General features: G+C 45.5%; 1 protein-coding gene and 1 non-coding gene across 3 annotated transcripts in view; both read right to left on the minus strand.

Annotated features, from left to right (window-relative positions):
• Positions 1-19,112, minus strand: part of Iars1 (isoleucyl-tRNA synthetase 1) — a 46,317-nt gene that overhangs the window by 14,314 nt on the left and 12,891 nt on the right. For both annotated transcript variants that reach the window (XM_034509817.2, XM_034509816.1), the window contains exons 8-25: positions 18,936-19,023; positions 18,333-18,393; positions 17,544-17,639; positions 16,488-16,610; positions 15,901-15,992; positions 14,713-14,811; positions 13,788-13,914; positions 12,333-12,406; positions 11,024-11,218; positions 10,038-10,124; positions 7,699-7,782; positions 6,750-6,894; positions 5,008-5,128; positions 3,612-3,703; positions 2,003-2,080; positions 801-922; positions 295-397; positions 2-85 (exon numbers count right to left, since the gene is read on the minus strand). In XM_034509817.2, coding sequence (XP_034365708.1) covers positions 2-85; positions 295-397; positions 801-922; positions 2,003-2,080; positions 3,612-3,703; positions 5,008-5,128; positions 6,750-6,894; positions 7,699-7,782; positions 10,038-10,124; positions 11,024-11,218; positions 12,333-12,406; positions 13,788-13,914; positions 14,713-14,811; positions 15,901-15,992; positions 16,488-16,610; positions 17,544-17,639; positions 18,333-18,393; positions 18,936-19,023 — 1,871 coding nt within the window. The remainder of the gene's footprint in view (position 1; positions 86-294; positions 398-800; positions 923-2,002; positions 2,081-3,611; positions 3,704-5,007; positions 5,129-6,749; positions 6,895-7,698; positions 7,783-10,037; positions 10,125-11,023; positions 11,219-12,332; positions 12,407-13,787; positions 13,915-14,712; positions 14,812-15,900; positions 15,993-16,487; positions 16,611-17,543; positions 17,640-18,332; positions 18,394-18,935; positions 19,024-19,112) is intronic.
• Positions 8,393-8,522, minus strand: LOC117714420 (small nucleolar RNA SNORA24). The gene has a single exon (XR_004607507.1). It is a non-coding gene; the product is annotated as a small nucleolar RNA SNORA24 (small nucleolar RNA).

Raw genomic sequence — 19,112 nt, forward strand, 5'->3', positions numbered from 1 at the left:
CCTCAATGATATACTTCTCCAAGGACTTGATATCCTCAAGAGCTTCTGGGTCTTGGTGGATGACCACAATTTCCTTCAAAGGATACTAGAGGGAAGGAGGAGAAATGAACTAAGGGTCAATTCCTCCACAGTGCAAACTCTCTAGCTAAAGTCTACTTGAATATTTAGCTAAACTAATGCCAAGTCATTCATACCTTACCGCAGAAAAGCACAAAGAATTATGCCACTGCTGGAAAGTCTAATTAATTAGAATCTCTGTCTGGGTCAATTGGATATCTGAATACAATTTCACACCTTTATTGGAATGGTTTTCCGGTCTCGTACTACTCTCCCAAGCTCAATCACGGACTGCATCCTAGACACGGCATTCTCAGTTTTCTTGTCAATCAGCTCCTCTCTAAAGGATAAACACAGGAATATGGAAGATCATTACTTTTACAAGGTGAAAACCTGACACAGTTACACTTAAGTGAGGAAGAGGATGAGGCTAGGTCTCCAGCGATAACTGAGAAAGGACTCCCACCTCAAGGGCCACACACAGTGCTCCCAGGGTTACCCAGGGTTACCTGAAGGTTGTGCCCACACCTCACCCAACTACAATTCCTAAGGAGGATGCTACACCCCTCCACTACTGAAGGCCCCTGCAGCTGGAGGAGCTGCATCAGCCTAGGTGAAATGAGGGGTTCAGGAGGTAGGGAAGGGAAATGAGTCCTCTCCCCATCTGTTTCTGCAGACCCTGGGACCCTACACGTACTTCCCTTTCCCATGGCCTGGGTGACACTTCTGTATTTGATCCCTACCGAACACGAGGCAACATGAGGTAGTGGATGCTGAGTGTGTCCTTGTCCCGGACAGAAGCAGGGTCAATCAGCAGCTTTAGATTCTGGTACATCAGTTCAGTAAGAAAGGGTGTGTAAGGAGCCTGCAGCAGAACGGAGGAGAGAGTATCATTCAGATGTACCCATCATCAGTTGATCTCACTTAGACTGAGAAATGAAAACTAGTCATTTTTAGAGAACAGTATAGCAATATACAGGCATAGGCTGGTTATTAGACGTCCCTTTTCAAAGAGAAATGACTTCATATCTATGAGGTACGATAGTAGGGCTACATCGCAGGACTCAAAATGTCTTGCTCTCCAAAACCAAACCAAACCAGGAGCCCCAGAACAAGTACCAGTTAAATCAAATGTATCAGTTAAGTCGATATGCACAGAGATTAAAGCCTAGAAATCGTATCTGCAAAGCAGAAAAACCCCACTTGCATCGTGGGATGCAGGTGCAGGAGTTAGGTGTGGACACTACCAAGATCTTGTCTAAGAGCAAATTCCCCTGTGACTGTTTCAGGCTCACAGAAGGCTTGTTGTATAGTATAGAACACGATACTGGGGCGCCAGAATAAGACAGAAAAGCAGACTTCCCACTTGTACGCCATTTAATTAAGTCTAATAGAAATCCATGCCAAACAATCACACATTTTTCTATCAGCACTAAGTTAGGATATGCTTGATCATTTAAGTATGAGTTTAGGAATCTCTTCTTACTCACATTTACTGAGTTCTTCACATTATCAAGATTTGTATCTTATCTCTCAAAGAGCAGATCCTGTCTAAATGCTGAACAGCACCTTGTATGTATATATACATACAAGGTATATATATGTGATACATATATATATGTATATATATATATATATAGTGCAATGATATATATATATCATTATATATATATATATATATCATTATATATATACTGATATATATATATCAGTTGGTACTTAGAATAAGCACCTAGTATTCCTTAGTACTAGTATACATAGTACTTAGAATAAGCACTGTGTATACCTCAGTAAGTACTTAGAACGAGGCACATAAGCTATTACAACTTCTGAAAGGGGCCAGCGATAGATGCTGCTTTACAGAGAGCAGATGGAGGAGGAGGGGCCGAAGCCCCCCACGGTTACTGTATGTAGCTCGGTTTTGGAAAGGGGTTGAGCATCTCACCATCAGTCTGCACAGAGAAAGCAGGACACTGAAGAGTGTCTCCAGAGCCATAACACAGTCTTCCATCCCATTCTCACCCTAGAGAATAAAAGTATGTCATCAAAACAGACGTTTATAAAAGGGGCAGCAAGCAGGGACCATGTACTACATACATAGAAAGAGGCAGGGTGAGGAGAAACGGCCACAGCCATCAGCCCTGGGGCCACAAAGGGCAGTGAGTGCATGGGATAGCAGTCTGCTGTACCCCTGACCATCTCTACTGGAGATCAGGTGAATGCCAGCCAAGGACGGGCCAGGCTTGAAAGTATGGGGGTAGATAGATTCCAATATAACAAAAAGAGTTAGGTAAGATTTTGCCTTAAAAAAAAAAGTGTATATACTGTGTTCTTTTAAAAATAAATTTACTGATTCTTGGCAGGGAAAAACTTTCTGCAGTGAGGAATCTGTCACTGTCTTATCTCACTATACACTCTGTATATGCCAGCTCGTCTGGAGACCAGTGCTCATGCCAAGCTCACGCTAAAACCCCAACAGCTAGGAAGAACTCTGACCACAGCAAACACCTGTCACTGCTGCTTTGGGTGGAGACAGAAACAAAGCAGTGTGCTGCTGTGTATCTCCTTCCTCCGAACTGAAACACCCTCACCAAAAACAAGGCTGAAAAGTATGGGAGTAAAGCAAACCCCTAACTCTCAGAAGTCCCTTCCCATGGTTTTATAAGTAGATCAATGGCTGTGGGGTCATTCGGCTCAGCCAAGCAGCCTCCAAGCATGGTGGAGCTTAAGAATGCTGCCTTCCTGAGTTGTCACGACTCCAGGGTGGGCTTTTTGTTGATGGTGTAGTGTGGTTATCTTTGCTCCTATCACTCCTCACCCAGTCTCCTGGACGGAACCCCAATAACCTCACTGGTTCATACAGCTAGACTTAGACGGGGGCAATTCTTTGGCTGTCATTGGTTAACACATTATCTAGGGTGAGGCGACGTCTGTTCATGCCTTTAGGGAAAAGTCACACACAATAGTTTCTTTTAAGGAGTATAGCCACACTTGATGGTATTTGTGGGATTCTATGAGGTCTGCTCAGTTTAGCACTGCACCAGCCTGGACACTTCACCCCTGCTAACTTGTCCACAGTACATTTTCGAAATATGCAGAATGTCTTAGATCTCCTAAGTCTCATTCTGCCACATTGCACTACAGCTAATGTACTGTAAACAGAAGACATCTTCAAAACAACATTGGCAAGGCAATGCTGCTTCCCTTTGGACCTTTCTCATCTCATATTCTCTCTCTCTCTCTCTCTCTCTCTCTCTCTCTCTCATCTCATATTCTCTCTCTCTCTCTCTCTCTCTCTCTCTCTCTCTCTCTCTCTCTCTCACACACACACACACACACATTCTCCCTCTCTCTCTCCCTCTCTCTCATTTTTGAGACAGAGATTCTCTGTGTAGCCCTGGCTTTCCTGGAATCTGGGCCTCAAACTGAGAGATCCCCTGCTTCTGCCTCTGAGTGCTGGATTTAAAGGCACGCGCCATCACAGCTTACACTTCTCCCTAACCCTAACCATTGACCTGAACTACAGACTTTTCACAATTCCTACCAGTTCTTACCTTTAATCTTCTCCTGTTCATTCGGACATACCAGTTGGTCAGAATATCTACAAACTTGACCAGGCGAGGTACCACAGTGTAGAGCCTGTAAGCTAAAAAGCAAGATATTAGTCAGGAAGCCCAGGCCAGGCCTTCATTCAAGGGTGCTCCACTCCCTAATGGAACAATGAGACTCAGAATCAACCAATCAGATGGCTCATATATCACGAATACATGACATGACATGACAACCAAGGTGTTTAGCAGCACCCAAAAATGACAATGAGCTACAAGCAAACCCACACAGGTGAAAAAAATGAATCCCTATTCAACATTAACTACCTTCCATGGAGTGCACAGAAACCTGGGACAGAACCCAGTTCCACACCACTGTGCTGCCTCCCACCTCAACTAGAAAGTAGGAGAAAGCAAGCCTTAGATGCTTCATTTTGCCCAGAAGAAGATACCTGGCAAAGTCTGAGGAGATATTCTCCTGGTATAAATACAGAGTGCTGACACCACTTTCTACTGGGTGACACAGGCCGCTGTTCAGCATCTTCCGAAGCACAGCACAGATGCACAGCTCAGCCCCCACTGAAAAGGATCCACCCAGACTGCTGACAGCCCCACTGTTGCATTGGGAGAAGATGCTGAGAGCAGAGCTGCTCTTACTGCGATTCACAGAAAACGGAACTCAGGCCCACAGTCACTAGCTGGCCCAACACTGTACATAGGTGGTTTCAGCAACTGGGGCTTTTTCTGTTGAAGAGGAAAAGCCAGTTCACATCATGTCTAGAGCTCCCCACACTTTCCTTTCAGGGAAGCCTGAGATTCCTGTGTTTGGTTTTCACCTCCTGCAGAGTAAGTGACCCTCACATATAGAGACGACAAAGCTCTGGGGCAGCAGCTTTTCCTGAGAGAGCTATAGGAACTGCCAGCCCCACGCCACCCTGTAAACCCATTTTCTCATGATCTTGCTGATGGCGATTCTGTGGGTATGCAGGTGAACAAAGCCGGGACTTACCTGGGGCAGGAGTTATCCTCGGTGTGTGATGAGTCTCCATGACCCTCACACAGACACTGAGCTATCTAGTTCCTAGGCAGACTGGGATCTGTCCTAGGTATATGATATCTAGACTCAGCTTCATGGGAAGTCATGGCAGCTAGAGCTGGAAGATGTAGGATCCTCAGACAGTCCCCTGCACAAGAGTGGGTGTGTGCTCCCTGGACAGACATTATCCACAGCCTTGAAACAAACTCCTTTCTACAACTTCTAAAACCACCACTCTGTACTTCTGTATCAACTCTCAAAACTTCCTCTATGTTAATAAGAGAAAACCATTTAAAATACCAAAAGAACAATTATAAAGAGAATAACCAGTCCTCAGCCCTGGGAAGACAGCATGGGAAGACTCACCTGCCATTTCGGTCTCAAAGAACCCAATGAGCGACTGCATGAAGGACAGAATCCACCGGTCAGTGATGTTAGGGCTTTCTCGGACCATGTGCTCATTGTACAGGAACTCCACTCCTTCTTCCTGCAGACAGACGCTCAGTGAGATGCTCGCATGCACAAAGTGTGAACTAATACTAGAGAAAAATAACTTTAATTTTTTATAGTAAATGTGTGTGTGTGTCAGGAGAGGACACTGGATCCTTGGAGCAACGGATGTGAGTCATGTGATATGGGTGCTGGGAACCCACTCTTGCCTGCTAAGTCACCCCTCCAGGCCTACCAAATGCTCTCCACCAGTAAAACGGAAGGAAATGATGAAAGACAAAACTATCCCAGACCCTGGTAGCAACAGCAACACTCAGGATGAGCACCATCAAATCCTCAATGAAGTAGAAAGACAAGACCTTAGGGTGGGATTACTGTAAACCTATGGAAGGAGGCAGTAAAACCTTCTAGAACCAGATGATCCTTCACAAACTGAAACAAGCACCAGGAAACAGCTCCCAGGCTAAGCTGTATGATTTACCTGGAACCCTTTATATCTCCTTTTGCTTTTTAAGAGCCCTGCATGATCCTGAAGGCATCTCACCTGCTCCTGTCTGCAAACTGAACTTCCTGCCAGCTGTGCTTCTCAGGCAGCAGCACGTTGGTAGAGCAATGGTGAGGACCATCTGCCTGGGTTTGAGTCCCTCATGGTGGGTCAGCCCTGCTCTGTACAGATGGGCCTCTCTGTGGTCAGGCGTGAGTTCCACACCTCACGCCTTGTGAGGTCTGCCGAGCACTCGAGCTTCTGGAATGCTATCCCTGTGCGTGGCCCCACAGACAAGAAAGCTGGCATAACTACAAAGAGAGGAATGCTGAAATCCAGAGAAAGATGCCCGCCTTCTAAATTTCCAGGGAACCGTGTACCCGGAAGTCCTATGTGAACACTACTTCTGTTTTGTTCTCAGCAGAAGGAAGAGCTAAGTTGAATCCAAAAGCAGGAGAAGCAAGTGAACAAACCACTGTCCCGGGCTGCTCCAGGGTCCCCGAGCAGTAAGTTTGCAGTGGTTTTACTGGTAGGTGCTGGAGTAAGAAGCTGAGCACAACTGGCTCCACCACAGACACACAGGCAGTACAGTAACTTGTGCTAGTGACAAAGATGCAGGGCACTGAGAGTAGTCAGTCTGGGTTGGAAGACGTGGCTGCAGACCAAGGGCCTCGCAGGGGATGATGGGAAGACCACTCGAAGGCACGGGTTCACATATATCCCAACTACTATTCTTAATCCTAGCAACTCGGTCAGAGGTACTGCCCCCTCTATTCTCAGCCCAGTGCTTCCTCATACAAGTCTTCCCTGACCACACTCAAGCCTACAGCACAACCCCAGGGTCTGTCCCTGCCCTTTGTCAGATTAAAAACTCTGTCAGTAGCTGACTCTTATATGGTCTGTAATTCTACACCTTGCCAGTTCCTTGAATAGAGAAGAATTACATTCAACAGGAAATCTCTGAGACAAAGAACTGGCTGACCAAACTATCACAGTCCTCTTTACACAGAGGATGCCATTCCTACAGAGAACTGGACACCTTCTGCATCATCATGTAAGGCTTCCTCATGGCTCTGGGTTATCCAACAACAGCAGACAGCACAAGAAAGTGGCCTCCAGGTCCCACACAGGCCCACCTCATGGCTCAGCACACACAGACCAATGCTGTCCATACCTTGTGGAGCCTGAAGACGTTCTGGATGAAGAAGCGGTAAGCGTTGTACCACGGGAGCAGCACATCCTTGAGGACATCGCGCACACCTTCCTCCTTGAAGCGCAGGTTTTCTGCTCTTACCACAGGAGAATTGATCAGATATAACCTGGTAGAAGCAGAAAAGTTAGACAGACAGTAAACCAAATATTGCTACTCTGAGGAGGCCAGCATCCCAATTCCTCTTCAGATCACCTGAGTCTTTTTCCTTTTACTAAAGATGAAGAAAGTCAGGTCAACCTCTGCTTTCCTCTGCAGAGAACAGTGCTTAAACACTGGCACCCCCACCACAGGTGCACACAGGTTCATGAGGAGATCTGCTACACTCTGGAGGTGCACCCTCACTGCGGAGAATGGCCCAGCCCAAACAGACAGATGAATGAGTGGAGGGCCAGCCTCTCTGTTTCCGGGCCACAGTGTGAAGGTGCACAGCACGGGCCAAGGTGTGGGTTTCACCTATGACAGGGAGAAACTGAACAAACTTCTCTAGGCCTTTGCGACCTAAATAGGATGGATTTCAGGAGCTAAAACGTCTCTAAAACCTTGTGTTTAGTTTATTTGTTCTGGAGAGAGAGAGAGAGAGAGAGAGAGAGAGAGAGAGAGAGAAGAAGAAGAAGAAGAAGAAGAAGAAGAAGAAGAAGAAGAAGAAGAAGAAGAAGAAGAATCCTAATCCCAACAAGATGAGGAACCTAGAAAGGAGCTGAGGTAGAGACAATATGCAAATATGCACCCACCCAGGAGGTCATGGATGGCCCTGGCATCTGGGACAGTTTCTAGTCCTTGAAGATTTCTAGATTTGAAAAATCACCAACTATAAAAGCCCAACTCCCCATATAGAGACCCAACAGTTAAAGCATAATTACTCAGCACTCTGAGGACGATTACATGAGATACAGCAATGGCTGCTTCATACCTGAGGGCGTCGGCCCCATACTTATTGATGATAGAAACTGGATCTGGGTAGTTCTTTTTCCGCTTGCTCATTTTTTGGCCATCACTTGTAAAACGAAAAGTAGATACCAAGTAAGTAAATATGGTTGATCTTATATACAGATGTAGACCTAACACAAACACACAAACGCAAATGAAAAGGGGTCAAATACATGCTGGGCAAAGTCACGATGGCAGGGTGGTTTGTTTCTATTTGTTGGGTCTTTTATATTCAAGTTGTTTTTGTGACTGTGTATGCACATGTGCTTGGTGTGTGTGTGTGTATGTGTGTGTATGTGTGTGTATGTGTGTGTGTGTGTGTGTGTGTGTGTGTGTATGGGAGGCATGGGGTCATGGCACTCAAGCAGAGATCAGACAGCTTTGTGGAGGCAGCTCTCTTCTTCCAGGGATCCAAGTCAGTCAAGCAGCCAGGCTTGCAGGAAAAGTGCTGACACCACTAAACCATGTAGTCTTTTAATACCATTGTATAGCTACGTCTTTAGGGGAGTTCCAAGGTTGGCAGGAGCAGTTTCTGCCGTGACTCCCCTCAGAGAGACTGTGACCATGGAGTACGACCCGAGAGTTCTAAGAAGAAATGAAGTCTTCCCTCAAGCTGTTTTCGGTCATGGCGTTTTCTCACAGCCCAGTAGCTTGGCATCCCAGAGCATAACAGTAAGAACTGTTCCTTGTGCAAATCAGAAGCTGGTAGCAACTAAACAGTGACAGCTTTGTCACAAAGAACATGCTCTTCTGTGGCTGGGCAGGAAGAAGACTGCCACAGCAGACAGGTCCCAGGAACACATGGAGTATTATTATTTTTACTGACTGAACAGAGTTAGTGCAGCAAAGGAATTCTAAGACACTAATACAACTAAGAAATAATTCTCCATAGGAGACAAAGCCGCTGGGAGGAGTCTGGTGTCTCTGCTCCTGGAAGTCACAGGATCTCTGAAATCCAGAGTTTCCTCACATATTACAAAGAAGACATTAAAAATCCGTGTCAGAAGTGAAACATAATGAGAAAAGACCACCAACACACCTTAACACAACTTAACTGCTGCTAGTGACATCACTGGAAGCCACTACACTGTCTGGTGTGTGTCTTGCTCTGTCTGCAGGAGGCCTGGCCTACAATGGAGTCTTCCTACTTAAGACACATGGAGCCATGCAGAGATGGACAGGGTACGTGTATCAAAAACAGGAGTGTAGCGTGCACAAATGCCTGTACCCTCCCTCTCCTGTACTTTAAGGTCTCAGCAGACAGATAAATGCTAGGAAAACCAAGAATGCTAAGCACAGAGTATTCGGTGTGGTGTCTTCAAGGGAAGAATGCATACACCTTTCCCTCCCAGGCTGGGAGTAGATGCAGTTACTAGCCTGGTGATCTGTGCAGTGTGTGTGTGTGTGTGTGTGTGTGTGTGTGTGTGTGTGTGTAGGGCCAGACCACACCTGAATTCTTCAGACTATTATGTTTATCCCAGACTCTTCTTCCTAGACCTTTATCTTTGTTTCACAATAAAGAGAACCTACCCTTAGGGGAGATGTCTTACAGATAGCCTGGTGACCTCTAAGCTATCAGTAAGACCCAGACAATAACTGCCAGATCCTACGCCCTTAAGCTATAAATCCACTCTTCCTGGTAGAGGTCACATGTACTTTGCAAAACAGTTTACAATCAGCCACCACCTTTAAGCTTTAGAGGTGGCTGTAACCAGAAAACTTTCTTCCAAAATGGTACTTTAAATATGTCTAAAACAAACTGCCCGCTGTCAGACTCTAGACGTTTGAAGCACACCAGCTACGTGGAGTGTTGAGCCAGGCTTCCTTCTTGCTTCATGTGAGCTGCCCCTCTGCATTGGCAGAGGACTCCACAGGGAGGCCCGGGCAGAACATGGAACCACAGTGCACACCTCAGCACTTGGAAGGCTAAGACGGGAGGAAGGTAAGCCTGCAGAGGCAGCTCTGCCCCAGGAAAACAAAACAAAACAAAGCTGAACTAAAGAGAGTGTAAGAAGTCTGTGACAGGTATGCAGGGCTGGAAAACTGGTGGGGTTTTCTGAGTTCAAGACTAGCTTAGTCTACAAGATTAAGTTCTAAGGGCAGCCGGGGCTGCATGGAGAGACCCTATCAACAGCAAAGACCAGCTTGAGATTAGAAGGCAAGGGTCTGTGGAGATCAAGGTTGGTGGTGCTAAGTTCCTCTCTTCACAGAGAAAATGTGGTGAGGGCCAGTCAGAACATGGTTGTTTTGAAGACATTTCAGGGACAGAATAGAGTGCAGGGGCGTGAAGTCATCACTACAGAGAGGGGCGGGTGTACCTGCCTTGCCAAGATGAGGCCGTTCACAATCACATTTTTGAAAGGTGGTTGTCCAAAGAGGGCGGTGGCTAGCACAAGCAGGGTGTAAAACCTGGGGGGTGGGGACAAAAACAAAAAAGCCAGAATAATTCAATAAAGGTAGAAAAGTAATCTAAGCACAGGAAAATGTATATTTATCCAGTAGACTGGACTCTCAGCTTTGATTCATTACACATCTTTAATATTTTTTTCTCATGGTGCATGTGGAGGTCAGAGGACAACATGTGAGCATTGAGTTTCTCCTTCTTCCATGTGGGTCCTGAAGTTCTAACTCAGGCTATCAGACTTGGTGGTAAGTGCATCTACTTACTGGGCTACCTGGCCAAGCTTGTATTATGTATCTTGATAATCATGTAAAGTGACAGATACAGAAGCATCATGCCCATGACAGATCACTCAAAGTTAAGAGTCTGTTTGGCAAAACAAAATTTTACCACCAGAGCTGCCACTGAGAGGTGTCATGTTTCCTGTGAGATCCCGTGGGATCCCATGGACAGACCATGGGGTAACAAAGACAAAAAGCACTCGGAACCAGGAATACTTCCATTCTGCATATACATGCATTTAAAAAAAAACATTAAACAACAACAAAACCCTGAGAAATGTGTTCCTGGAGGACCCTCTAATAGATTCTAACAGGCAGCTCGGAAGGCCACAGCAGTGGTTCTTTACGTTCATCCCTGCGGCACCATCAGCAAGAATGCACTGAGTGAGCTTCGGGCCACAAAGCCTGCGCATGAAAAGGTGAGAGACCGTAGTCTAGTGAGCATGACGGCACAGCTTCAAACAGAGCACTGGCTATGTGAAACTAATACCAAAACCTCTCTGCATACCTGAGTTGTTTTCAGAATGTGAACACATAAAAGGCTAGACTTGAAACTCATGTTTGGTAAAGCAAAACAAACAGAAACACCCAAAGAAAGACGGGGCACACATCTGTGAGTAACATACCATCCTCTGGTTTGATCGATGCCTTCAGCAATGAAGTCTGCAGGAAAGGCATCCTCAAACTCGCGCTTGCTCTCGAACGGATAATGAACCTGGGCATAGGGCATACTTCCACTCTCGAACCAGCAGTCAAACACCTCAGAGACTCGACGCAGTGGTCCTTTCCCGCATCGGGATGGGATGGTCAGGTGGTCAATACTGATAAACAGAAAAGTTGGCACCTCTATTCACTGTGAAGAACTTAACAGTTTAAATGCCAGTCTGACAAGATCACATTTATGTGTCATGCTACAGTACTTTGGTGAGTGAGAGACCACATGCACAGTGGTGGTCCTATAAGGTTATATGGGAGCTGAAGTTTTTCTTTTGACTACTGACAATGGGGGTAATGTGACATAATGCTTTATTTATTTATGTTTCTGATGATAGGATGCAAACAAATCTGTGCAGCAAGAAGAAAGGCACAGCACGTGAGAATACGCATGACTCACAGGGGTTAACGGTGACCATAAACAACTATGCAATCAGTGTATGTTCTAACCATACCTTTTTTTTTCTAGTTCTGAGATAGAGCCTCAAACTCAGGCTGGCCTTAAATTTGCTATGTAGTTGTGAATGGCTCTGAACTCTTTGCACCTGCCTCTGCCTCCTGAACGTTGATTTCAGCAGTCATGCCTAGCTTTTACTTTAAGTACTGGGGTGTATACTTACTCTTACTGTAAAACTGTTAGCCATGCTATGCTACCAACACCCATTTACATTCTCATCTAAGTATCCTGACTGTATGAACAGGCCAGTGTGATGAACCTTTCTATGCCATCTGGGTCTGTGCAAGCTCACTCCAGAGTATTTGTTCAGTGAATGGATTTCTCTAACAATGCACTTCTCTGAATACACACTAGTGGGAATGTACATACGCAAAAACCAAAAGAAAATAATCTGTCTCCTGGAGGGGTGGCAGACACCATTCATCCTACACCTAGGGCAGGAGACAGAGGCAGATAGATCCCTGTGAGATCAAGTTCAACAAGGCCTATGAAGGGACTTCTAAGACAGCAAGAACTACTATACTGTGATACTTTGTCTAAAAAATGGACAGTTGTCCCCAAAGGCTGAGACCACCAGGGGCCCTCAATATGAAAGGCCATGTACCAAAGAAAGTTAAGTGACATTTCAAGTGAGGAGGGAGGGTGCATCACCACAAACCAACATGACTCATCAACTAAGTAGTTAGCTGACCAGTGCTTTCCAGATGCAGATCTGTAACTCCCAGGATGATAGCATGGCAGTGATGAGGTGTTGGGGAACTGACCTCTCTCTGTGGAGATCTGAGATTTTTGTTCCCGACAATTCTTCAAGCTCTGCCACTGATCCAATGCACACTACCTGTCAAAACGAAGACAACAGGAACTCCTCAGAGCCGAGGAGACTGTGCTGAGGTCACTTAGGCAGCCTGCTGTTTGGCTGTAGAAACCTGATGATCTTTACAAGCAGGTTAATGGAGCACTCTGAGTGCAGGGCAGTGAGTGCCAACAGGGCTCATCTCTTGGGCAAGACCTCTGGCTCCAGTGCTGCCTTTGTTCCCTCTGCAGGTCTGTAGCACAGGCCCCTAACCCACAGCCATCACCTCAACAGACATTTCTGAAGATTTACCATAATCAATCTCTGCCCTGGAATAATAAAATACCTTAGACTATTACCCAATGGAAGATTTACCATAACCAGTCTCTGCCCTGGAATAATAAAGTACCTTAGACTATTACCCAATGGCATCTCATTTTCTTCCTTGTGGCTGGATCTTGCTCTTTAATCTGCCATCTTTCCCATCAAAGGCCAGAACTAAGTTATTGTGCTGATGGTGTAATGAGAATAAAAGTAGCCTAGTTCACAAGGAGTTAGGACTACGTCAGGTAAAGAGCTGGAGTGGAGATAGGTGGACCAGGACAAGGAGCACCTGACAGAGAGGGGTCAGATCAGCAGGAGAGGCTTTCTGCTTTCACAAAGGGAAAAGCTTCTGCTTCTTGGGCACCTAGGGCCTTTCTCTGCTCCTTCCCTTCAGCCCTGAAAAGGTTTCTGAGTCAGTAACTTCACTGTTGCCTCTCATGTCCTTGGAATCCACTAAACCCAGGGTGTTGTTGCTCATCACTGTTGGCATGTTCTCCACTCAGGACAGAAGGATGGCTCTGCCTTGGAATTCTGTCTGCCTACTCAAGGGACACATCTAGACTCACATAAATCAAACACAGTCTCAGAAGTTACGGCATGCAATGCTTGGAATGTTTCTCTTCACCAGTTTCTGCTTTGAGTACTCATAAGGTCAGTTTAACTAGCTTGCTTGCTTGCTTCCTTCCTTCCTTCCTTTCTTTTTCTTTTTAGATAGAGTCCCAGTATTTCCCTCTGGCTGGCCTGGAACTTTCTGTGGAGGTCAGGCTGGCCACAAACGGGCAGATTCACCTGCCTCTGCCTCCTGAGTGTTGAGATTAAAGGTGTGCAGCACCACACCAGAAGTCAGCTCAGCTTGAAGTTAGTTCTATAACTTAATGTTATGGCAAAGGATGGGGAAAAAAAAATTGCAATTTTTTTCCATTTTACAGAAAATTTAAATCTGCACTTAAATAAAAAGTAAATCCCTACACAGACTGTCTCACATGATCATTCTAGAAAAAAAATTAAGACAGTAAGAGTCCACACTTTTTAACACCAAGTCCCACAACATGACCAAGAACTTCAGCGACAGTCAACATGAGGCCATAAAGCCCAGTCTCACCTCCTCAAAGTCTTCACTGACCCACAGTGGGATGGGGGTGCCCCAGTATCTGTTTCTGGAAATTGCCCAGTCACGTGCCTCCTTCAGCCAATTTCCAAACCGTTTTTCTCGGACAAACTCTGGGACCCTGTCACAGAGAGATGACAACGACAGTCATGTAGGAGCACTAGACTAGGTGAAAATTATAAACCAGGCTGACACAGCCTTACGTGACACTTTGTGGAAACACTATGCTAGGCTCACATCCAGCACATCCTTTGAAAAGATGGCACAAGCATGTTTGGGAAGCTTCTTTTTTGTCTATTTGATTATCCATGAGATAGGCTGGCACGTGCAGTGAAGAACAGCTGCAGAGGACAAGGTTTCTGCGCTTGGGCTTTGCTGTAAAGCCAAGGGCAGAAGACATCCACATACCAGGGACTCAAACAGCCAAAATGGTTATAAATAAATGGCGTTGGCAGACACACACTAGTCTTTATCATAGTGAAGTTAACAGTTTGAGTATAGCAAGAATGTTTGTTTGTTCATTTGTTTTTAAAACAGGGTCTCACTGTGTAGCCTTCCCTGGGTGTCCTGGAACTTACTAGGTAGGGCAGGCTGGCCTTGAACTCAGAGGTCGGCCTGCCTCTGCTTCCTGAGTGCTGGAATTAAAAGTGTACATATAATGTCTGGCTAAGACATTTTTCCCAAAGTCAACTTATCCTGTAAGTCATGTATAAGTAACGCTTGCTTGTCTCTAGTGGGCTCTACAAAGGAAAGTGAGTTGTTATATCGTCTATCATAAGCAGATATTACTTTAGCTGTAAATGACTGTGTTTTCCTATACAAATAAAGACAATTACAAATTATAATAAACAATTAGAGATGGTTAGTACTTGAACTATACTTAGTACACGTTAAGGACAGTAGGAAGGAACACACTCACCAGTAACACAGATCATTGTTCTTCAGTAGCTGGTCCACCATGTGCTCCACCCGCACAAACCAGCTGGGCACTGACTTGTATATGAGGGGCGTGTCCGACCTGGGACCAGAACACAGATTCCACTAGTCAGACAGAGGTGTACTGTTACTAAGGGCAAGAATGACTTTAATTTCTAATCAGTATCACTTCATCTATTCAGCCTTCTGCTGACAGTTACTTTTATTTTAGATTATTATTAGATTAGTGTGGCCAGAGACGGGCAGTGGTGGCACACGCCTTTAATCTCAACACTTGGGAGGCAGAGGCAGGTGGATTTCTGAGTTCGAGGCTAGCCTGGTCTACAGAGTGAGTTCCAGGACAGCCCAGAGAGAAACCCTGTCTCAAAAAACCAAAACCAAAACCAAAACCAAAACCAAAAAAAAAAAAAAAAAAATCGTCCAGACCAGCAGATGCCTCAGAAGATAATGGTACTTGCTGTCAGGCATGATGACCAGGGTTCCATCCCAGGAACCAACAGGGTGGAAGGAGAGAACTGACCTCTATGCTTTGTTCTGACCCCCACAGACATGCCAAGGCATGCAAGCACACACACAGGCATACTTATACACAAAGACAATTAATGAAAAACTAACACAGCTGTCAGAGTCTCCTGTCTCCTTTCAAATGAAACTGAGGAAAATAAAGGAAAAAGGATGAACAAAGCTAGGGCCTGGAGAGACAACTCTTAAAGCTCTTAAAGGGGACCTAAAATTGATCCCGTAGCGTGCACACACACGAGCGCGCGCGCGCACACACACGGTTCTTCTGAGGCCGAACAATCATGACGCATGTCTTTAATCCCAGTACTCAGGAGGCAGAAGCAGATGGAGTTTACAGCTAGCCTGGTTTACAGAAGAGTTCCAGGCCACCCAGGGCTACACAGAAAAATATCTGTCTCCAAAAACCAACCAACCAACCCAAAAAACAAACAAACAACAAAGAAAAAAAGACAAAAAAAAAAAAAAAAAAAAGAGAAGAAAATGGTTCTTCTGATGATAGATCCCTGGGGGTACAGAGAAAATGTACGGCACATTTCAGAACACTGAACAGTACATTTCATTTGAGTATTTACAGGATGCTCTTACATCAAGACTTGGTTATCGCGCTGCACGGCTGAGAAGCCCCCACCACAGCACTCAGCATCCTCACCTCCAGCAGAAAGGGTAGCTGTGAGTGAAGGTGCTCGCCACAAGCAGCCGGCCCTGCTCCTTCAACATCCTAATGATATTTTTGTCAGCATCCTGTTAAAAAAAAGTCAGTCACTAAAATACACTGGCATACTTAATAACAATATAAATATATTGCTAAAATCTGATATTTTATAATGGATAGAAGGCACAAATAATTGGTGTCTTTTGAAAGTGTCTGTTCTGGGGCTGGAGGTACATACAGCTAGAAGGAAAGAAGCTTGTCCAGAATGCGCGAGCCCCGTGGCTTCACCCTCAACACAGCATGAAACACAAACCCCAGAGAACTACTCTGCTGTTTTACCCACTTAGGTAATCGGAACAAACACCTGTAACTTTTCAGGCATTGAAGTTTTCATACAGAAGCGATTACCTGAGCATCAGAAGGACAGACTAGTGTACCGCTCCCTCGTCTAAACATGTCAGCCCCTCAGAATGTGGCTACTAACAGCCGTCTTTGCTTGTTCTACGTGCTTAAATTTTAAAACGTCTACGGTAACTGAGTGTGATGAGATGGGCCACACCCTTCCACGCACACAAAGCACAGACCTTCACATACTGCCCCACAAAGTGTGTCACTTCCTCCGTGAAGCAGCCTGAAGCATCCACAGGACAAACAGGGGCTGAGTCTTTCTGAATAATGTTGAAGTCCATACAGACGCGATGATCATCCTGAGAGACAAGAACACGGGTCGGGGGATAGAAGTGTCTAAGTGTATGTGTGAGGAGAAAGGAAAGCTGGAGTTTATATAGATTTGTAAGATAATTTTTCAATACTGTCTTGTATATACATAAATAACCTTCTACTTCTAAATGTGGTGAATCAAGGACACCCATAGAATACTAGGCCTCATGGCTGAGCTTCGGTTACATGATCTTGTTCCGTCATCCCAGTCATTGGATACCACACAGGAACATTTTAAAACTAAACCTCAGCCGGGTGCAGTGCCACTCATCATGTTTAATCCATCATCCAGGAAGCAGAGGCAGGTGGGCCTGAGTTCAGGGGAGCCTGGTCTACACAGTGAGTTCCAGGCCCGTCAAGAATAACTGTCGTGAGAATGTCTCAAAACCCCAAAACTAAGCCAAACAAAGCCACCGGAAACAGCAACAAAAATTAACACCAAAAGCCCCTCCCCCACTTAAGTTAAATTTTACACATGCATATCTGGATAATGAAAGTCAAAGGGGGTGGAAGGCACAATGCTTGGTGGACATACAGCGCTGTATCCTATCAAGAGCCACAAGGATGGCGGTACTGATCTCACGGTAAGCACTTCCCGTTACTAAGGAAACAGGCTTCTGGCGGCACAGCTTTCCTAGGCTACACCACGATGCTTCAGAAAGGATGCTGAGCGCTCTGCTACACTGGCTCATTTGACCTTGCTATTAGAACTGACAACAGCTCAGGGTTCGACCTGCATCCAGGAATCAGCAGGAAGGATGTGGACTGCAGGTAAGGTTTTCTATGCCAGAAACAAAGCCTGACTCCATTGGTCTTGGCAAGATGGAGAAGCTTAGTGAGACCCATGACTCAGTACCCCAGGAACAGTGGCTGCTGATATTTACTTCCCATAAATACTTCTGCAAGAGTATGCTACTCACAGCGCCAAAGTAAGGAGCCTGGTGAACAACGCCTGTGCCTTCTTCATCCTTCACATAGTGGTCAACAAGCACGGCGAAGGCACCGTTCTCCTTATACTGGGAAAGAAAGGTTGCAAAGTGTTGGATGAAACACAGGGAGAAAGACCTGAAATTAACTGTTGAACATGTAAATAGAAAAGACAAAATAATTCCAATTAAGAAGAAAGATGCAAAGACGTAGAGATGGGAATCCCTGGCACAAGCTTGGCTAGACAGACTATCTCAGTAGGCAAGCTGCAGGTTCAGCAAAAGACCCTGTCTTGGTAATTGAAGAGGCGCAATCAAAGAAGAGCTGACACCAACCTCTGGTCTCCACATGGGTGCACACCTGTACCCACTTACACCCACATGTATAACACACACACACACACACACACACACACACACACACACACACACACACACGCATCCCACTGAAAGAGAGAGAGAGGGGAAGACCTGAAAGGGAACTGAACTCAGTATACAGTGACAACGGAGCCAAGAGCATTTACAACAGGACATGAGCTGACTGCAAAGGTAGAGAGATGGGGAAGGAAAAGGCCAGTTTGGAGCTGTGGTCAGCGAGCTGGTCAGTGATAAAATTCTAATTCATTTAAAGAGAGCAACGATCTAATACTAAAGCAGAGTTTGGGACCCAGACGCACTCCCAGGAACATTAATAAGGAGGCCATGTGAGTCCCACTCATCACCTCACTCTGATTATCAAAGAAATGAAAGTAGAGAGCCACAGCGAAACGACCCCAAACTTACCTTGATAAAGTAGTCAAACAACGGCTTGTATTTTTTGCCTTTGAGAGAGGAGCCAGGAAACCTTGAAAAGGAAGATAAATCCATAAATCAAAGCAATGAAGCCAGGGAGATGGTTCAGTTAGTAGAATGCTTCCCGCTCAGGCATGGCCATTAAGTCTGGATCCCGGAAACACATGTAAGAAGTCGGGAATGGTGGTGCGTGCCTGGAACCCCAGAGCTGGAGAGGAAACATGGGGATCCAGGGGACTTGCAGGCTTGACCTGGTAAGCCCAAGTTCCATGAGAAAGCCTGTCTCTGGACTAACAAGGAGAGTGACGGGGGCGGGGGGGGGGGGGAGAGAAGACACGTGATGTTTACCCATGGCACACATGTGCACACCCACCCACACATAATGTACATACAAAAGTTAAAAAGACAAAAATCAAAGTAATAAAACTGTGGGCAGAATAAGCCAGCAATCCTCTGAGGCTCACAGCTATGGTCACAAAAGCAGAAATGTGTGACTTAAAACATATTTGGTATCTAAAACTCGATTTGAACAATACAGCTTTAGGATGACAAGCCTTTGTCATCCTAAGATACACACACTATGTGAGCACTCACCTCTCAAGGATCTCATAGTCACTTTCTTGTTTATAGAGGGCCGATAATCTGGCTTCCATTAAAATGAACAATTTTTCCCTGGCAACGTCTAAGAGAAGGCAGAAAAAGAGGACATTGGTGGCATCCAGACTGGTTGACTATGAAGACATGCACCAGGCATATTTATTGCACCAAGAA

Source organism: Arvicanthis niloticus, chromosome 8 (genome assembly GCF_011762505.2).
Source record: "Arvicanthis niloticus isolate mArvNil1 chromosome 8, mArvNil1.pat.X, whole genome shotgun sequence".
Classification (NCBI taxonomy): Eukaryota; Metazoa; Chordata; class Mammalia; order Rodentia; family Muridae; genus Arvicanthis; species Arvicanthis niloticus.